The following is a 6,000-nucleotide window of genomic DNA, read 5'->3' on the forward strand; positions in this document are numbered from 1 at the left end:
GTCTAAATTCTGGCTCTGCATAAACAAAGAAATGAACTTGATACTAAATTATAAGATCTGTAAAGATCCGGGTTAATTATTACCACGGTTGCTGCCTCTGAATGAAAATCTAGACAAAAAGAGATCCACGTTATTAAATAAGCTTATGTTTAATGTCAGATTTGTGTTTTGAACTGGATTAAGGAGCAGCCCCCCTACTGTAACTCAGTGTTGCAAAGAAATTTTTAAGATTCTGCCATCTGAAAGGCTCAGTACGAAATTAAATGACAATGATGATGATTTCATGGACATATGGCGACCTGTGGTGCAGTACTTGCCCTGCGATCAGAGAGAGAGAGAATCCTGAGAGGAAAAGGTTCAATGCAAAGGCAAAGATAGGACGTGTGTGTAGCTGGTATATGAGGGATTAAGTATGTGACTTACTGAAAGTTTGTTTGCTCAGACTGCTTTAGTTTTTTGTTGGTTGTTTGGTTGGTGTGTGTGTGTGTGTGTGTGTGTGTGTGTGTGTGTGGTTTGTATGTGCAGAGTCTTTTTTCTTTGTTCTATTGTCTAAAACTAAATTAAAACAACAACAAAAAAGATTTTAAAGATTTTATTTTTCATAACTTTCAGGTCAGATTTTTAATAAGCTGCAGGAACCCTGTTCAGTGTGAGGGGAGAACAGCCAAGGCTCCTCCTCTGATAAACCTCCATCTGTGCCACTGAAAACAGTTCATCTGACTCTGACTGTAAACATGTTTCCATTTGTCACTTCAGTCTTTACTTTGAAATAAAGGAAGTGAAATCACAGCTCAAACTATTTCTTTGTTTAGCATTTTAAATGTTTATTTAACATTTGCAAGACTTCATAACACAAACAAAGTGAACAAAATAACATCTTCAGAACACATGGATCAAAATATATTCAATAAAAACTTGATTACATGAAAACAGATTTTTTTCATCCAACTGCTGCAGCAAAGCAAACCACTCGACATGAACACTGAAGTAGAACAGTTTAGTTTCGACACCTTAAAATGGAACTAGGGAACCATTTTCATTCATAGTTGCCTCATCAGCAATGTTCCCTCTAAGCTGCTGGCACGGTCTCTGTGCACAGAAAAAAAAATCTAACCTGAATTGAAATTAAAACTTTAACAATTCTGTTTTGCAGTGTTAGTCAGTAAGTGACTGGCTGCTCCCGTATGGGATTAGAACGATGCCACCTTATCCCATAGTCCAGCCAATAATGCGATTCACATTCACATATACGCAGCTAATCAACGTGGTTGACAGGCTATGACAGCGTCCTTATGCGCCGTGTGACTGATGTAGAGTGAAGCCACGTTAATGACAACGTGTACAACCATTGGAGATGTGAGCAGGACAGACGGAACAATTGACGCAAAAAGTGTGGACTTTATACCAGTTTTTAAATTGTGTTGATAGGCCACATAAAACCAGAGTTATGATAAAAATATCTGCAATGTTTGTTTTTCTTCCTGAATACTGTCGTTGATTATATTTACTGCGCGAAGAAACAGTAAAAATTGCATTTTATAAGGAAAATGCTCGAAAGCACTCTCCACTTGTGAGCAAAGACGAAACCAAAACACCCTTTCCTATTGGTCAAAGAATGTACCATATCGACCAATCAAAAAATGATATGGCAACATCGCACTTAGTGGTTTGGGAAGGGGGAAGTTTTAAGAGTGACGGCGGTGATTTGAGATGTGAGTGATTTGATGCAGAACACCTGATTGTTCTGTAAATAGTTAGAAATGTTTATTTTTAAAAAATGCCTTGGCTGCATTTTAGGTAAATGGCTGCAAAAAACTTTGTTTGCATAACTCAGTTGCTTTTTTGAAGAACTATATAATTAATTGCCCAACATTGGTCATTATTTACTGTATTTTGCAGACAGAGAGTTACAGGACTCTCTCCCAGACCACAGACTCATAGTGATAATAGAAGTCAGAGCTTTATTTAAAAAAAAAAAGAAAAAGAAAAAGAAAAAAAAAAAGAAAAACAAAAGTTGTGTTTTCAAAATTGGAGTTCAAGTTATTTTTACTTTCAATAGTGTTAACATACTACACAGGTCATGAACAAGATTTTTTTTTAATTTTCATTGTAAGTGGGCTAAAGCAGTTAATTAAAAGTAGTCTAACATAAATGCTGTAATTTGATTATTTTAATAAACCATGTAACTTGGATGGATTCGATGCTGGCGTGACCACAGTGCACACGTCTGCTGTTGCTCACAGTGGTCCAAGGGATCGCTCAGGGAGTTTGTGTGTTCGCTCAGACACATGAAAAATTAGAGGGAACATTGCTCATCAGATCTTTACAGGAGATTCACTCTGAACTCTGTGGAGCCTGATCTCAAGGGTTTTAACTCTGACACTGAAACCAGAGGATCTTTCTGTCTCTTCAGATTCACTGTGATGGGAGTGATTTCAGCCCTGAGTGATCACGCTGATGTTTGCACAGAGCAGATAATTTAGTGAATGTTTTGGCACATTGGTAACAGTGAAACAGTTTATTAGTAACGTGGGATCGTTCGTGTTTGGAGTATGAACTGAGATTCCTGAAGCTCTTGTCACACTGGTCACAGCTGTAGTTTCCTTCCATGTGTGTACGTTCATGCTTGTTACGATTACCTGAAACTGTGAAGCTTTTGTCACAGTGTCTGCACTTGTATGGTTTCTCTCCTGTGTGGGCTCGTTTGTGTGTTTTAAGGTGACTTACAGTGGTGAAAGATGACCCACACTGATCACAGACATGCTTTTTAACCCCACTGTGAATGAGTTCATGTTGTTTTAAGTTACGTGATGCGGTGAAGCTTCTCCCACATTCTTTGCAGTATTTCAGTTCGTCTACAGTGTGTCTACGTTGATGTATTTTTAGGGAGTGTTTTCGAACGTAGGTTTTTCCACAAAGGTCACAATGAAACTCTTTCCCACAGTGATAACAGGGTTGAGAACTGGATCCATCTGTGTCGCTCTGCTTCTAAACAAAGACACAAAGACAGTGTAAGTCAGTCCTTCAACATTTTTATCCTGAACGTCGCCTGAAATAAAGAGCATCTCTGCAGACGTCCAATTACATTTTACTGTTTCAGTTAACATGCTCAGTTTACTGGGCTGCAAAAACTAAAATACTACCACCATAATACTACAGTAATACTTATTTCATGTTACAGTAACATCTGAGTTACACTGAAGTACTACCAGGCTAATATTTTAAGGGTAATTTAAAGGCTCTCAACACAGTGCTAAACTACATTGCAAAAATACTAATTTAAATTTTTTTAAAAATTAGTGTGCATGCGCCAACCAGCATGGATCCTGTTACAGTTGCCGCAAGGCCAGCAATGTTGTGGGGATGGAGCTGGACTCCCTTAGGGTGGTGTCAGAGAGGTGAATGTTATCCAGGATAAAGACAATGTTGGATTCACATAATGCATTGAGTTTTTCCCTTCCAGTCAAAATTCTCACTCACTATATATTAATAGACCTCTCTGCACTGAATGATACTTGTTATTGATCTCTGTCTCTCTTCCACACCATGTCTTTATCCTGTTTTCCTACTCTTACCCCAACCGCTCGCAGCAGATGGCCCCGCCCCACCCTGAGCCTGGTTCTGCCGGAGGTTCCCACACACACACACACACATATACATATATATATATATATATATATATATATATATATATATATATAACATACATACATATATGTATATATGTGTGTGTGTGTGTGTGTGTGTGTGTGTGTGTGTGTACTTACATACACACACACACACACACACACACACACACACACACACACACACACACACACACACACACACATATATATATACACACACACATATACATACATACATATATATATATACATATATATATATATATACACACATACACATACATATATATTATAGCTGTCGAAATTAATTGCGATAATTAAATTTTGGAATTAATTACGTTAGAATATTTAACTATTTAGCGCAACACGCAGAAAAGTCGCTCCCATAATTCCACTTGATTTGTTTACCGCGCCACTGAAAATGGAGAAGCAGGAACAGGATGGCCTTCTGGATGGGGAATTTAAATACAAGAAGAACATAGATGGGACAATAAACAAACGCGTTGTAATTTGCACTCACTGTAGTAAAGAGTTTCAATTTCACCGTTCAAATTCGACCTTAAAATACCACCTTAATGCCAAACACGCGTTTGTCGGGGCAGCAGCTTCACCCGGCCTGCGTCAGACCACTCTTAGTGAACGCAGGCCACTCGGTAAGTCTTCTTTGGACAAACTGACCGACAATATAGCCAAATGGATAGCAAAGGACTGTAGACCGCTAAGCATTGTGGAGGACAAGGGCTTTGCGGATGTTTTAAAGGTTGCATCTCAGGACGCGTCCTACAAGCCCCCAGCAAGAAGCACAATAACAATTCGAATCCACGAACTGTATGAAACGGAGAAAAAGAAAAAAGAAGAGGCTTTAGTTCACACAGAATGCGTGGCTCTGACAGGAGACCACTGGACATCATTGAGTAATGACAATTACCTGGGAGTTACTGCGCATTTAATCACTGAAGCCTGGGGTCTGACATCCTTTGCGCTGACTATAATGAAAACGGAAGAGCGGCACTTTGCGGAGGCTTGTGCAGAGCAGTTCCAGACTGTTGCTCACAGGTGGAGAATTGAGGAGAAGGTGACAACAGTAGGCACGGACAGTGCGCGCAATATGATCGCGGCGGCTCGCATCATGCCATTCAATCACATGCCGTGTACCGCGCACATTCTACAGAGATGCATCACAGTGAGTCTTGCAGACAGTGGCTTTGTCACTGCGCTGGCCAAATGCCGCAAAATTGTTGGCCATTTTAAGCACAGCCCAGCAAACACAGCAGAGCTGAACGCAGAGCAGGTGTCACTGGGGCGCAAGCAGGAGCCGTTGGCCCAGGACGTGCCTACGCGCTGGAACTCCACGCTGGAGATGGTGAAGCGCTTGATCCGCAACCAAACTGCAGTAACCGCGACTCTGGATAAACAAAAGCATAAACTTGTCCTCCTGACGCCTCCAGAGTGGGACAAACTCCAGAGACTGGAGACACTTCTAGAGCCCTGCAGGTGAGCCTGTCATTGTGACCATAATTGTAGGTTTAGATTAAATGTATCAAACATACATCTTAAATCAGTTTTGTTATTATGAAAATGTCTTATTTAAAAAATAAATGAAATCAAATATTTTATTAATATTACCTAGTATTAAAAAGCTTTTTTTAATTTGCTGTCTTATCTGTGTGTGTGTGTGTGTGTGTGTGTGTGTGTGTGTGTGTGTGTGTATTCCACTGCAGATATGTGACTGAACTGCTGGGAGGAGAGGCCTACGTCTCCTGCTCTGTAGTTCTACCAGCCTTCTGCCACCTGCGCCGTGTCATGGAAGTAACTGATGAGGACCCTGCATATGTGGTGAGGTTTAAAGAGAAGTTTAAGGAAGACCTTGCTTCCCGCCAGGAACATACCAACTATGCATGGCTCCAGATCGCAACTGCACTGGACCCACGTTTTAAAGACCTACGCAGTGTGCCCAAGACCGACAGAGAAGCAGTGTGGACCACACTGGCAGGCATGCTGCATGAAGACTCTCCTAGAAGATCACACACTGCAGAAGAAGGTCCAGCCAAGAAGAGGCTGAGCCTGCTGCAGATGGACTCTGACTCTGAGTCAGAGGAGGAGGTACAGCAGGACAGAGCCATACAGCGCTACAGAGCAGAGCCCTGCACTGCCTTAGAGGACTGTCCCTTACAGTGGTGGGCAGCTCATGCAGGAGCCCACAGCCAGCTGGCCCGCCTTGCTCGCAGATACCTGGCCACTCCTGCCTCCACAGTGCCCTGTGAGAGGCTGTTCTCTGTAGCAGGGCACATTGTGAACAAGAAGAGGTCTGCTCTGCACTCAGAGAACGTGGACAAGTTGGTTTGTCTCAGCAACTGGCTGAAGGATGAGT

At 41.4% G+C, this 6,000-nt stretch overlaps 2 protein-coding genes across 3 annotated transcripts in view; one reads left to right on the plus strand and one right to left on the minus strand.

Moving 5' to 3' along the window:
* Positions 1-801: 801 nt before the first annotated feature.
* Positions 802-6,000, minus strand: part of LOC134634961 (zinc finger protein 883-like) — a 14,688-nt gene continuing 9,489 nt past the window's right edge. The window contains exon 4 of one of the 2 annotated variants that reach the window (XM_063484469.2): positions 802-2,985. In XM_063484469.2, coding sequence (XP_063340539.1) covers positions 2,416-2,985 — 570 coding nt within the window. In that variant the 3' untranslated portion in view covers positions 802-2,415. Of the gene's footprint in view, positions 2,989-6,000 lie in introns of both variants that reach the window. The other variant, XM_063484468.1, reaches the window with a different exon arrangement.
* Positions 4,446-6,000, plus strand: part of LOC134634980 (E3 SUMO-protein ligase ZBED1-like) — a 1,735-nt gene continuing 180 nt past the window's right edge. Inside the window, exons 1-2 of the mRNA XM_063484496.1 lie at positions 4,446-5,123; positions 5,351-6,000. The exon at positions 5,351-6,000 is cut by the window's right edge and continues 180 nt beyond it. Coding sequence (XP_063340566.1) covers positions 4,621-5,123; positions 5,351-6,000 — 1,153 coding nt within the window. The 5' untranslated portion in view covers positions 4,446-4,620. The remainder of the gene's footprint in view (positions 5,124-5,350) is intronic.

The sequence above is a fragment of the Pelmatolapia mariae genome, linkage group LG9, assembly GCF_036321145.2.
Source record: "Pelmatolapia mariae isolate MD_Pm_ZW linkage group LG9, Pm_UMD_F_2, whole genome shotgun sequence".
Lineage (NCBI taxonomy): Eukaryota > Metazoa > Chordata > Actinopteri > Cichliformes > Cichlidae > Pelmatolapia > Pelmatolapia mariae.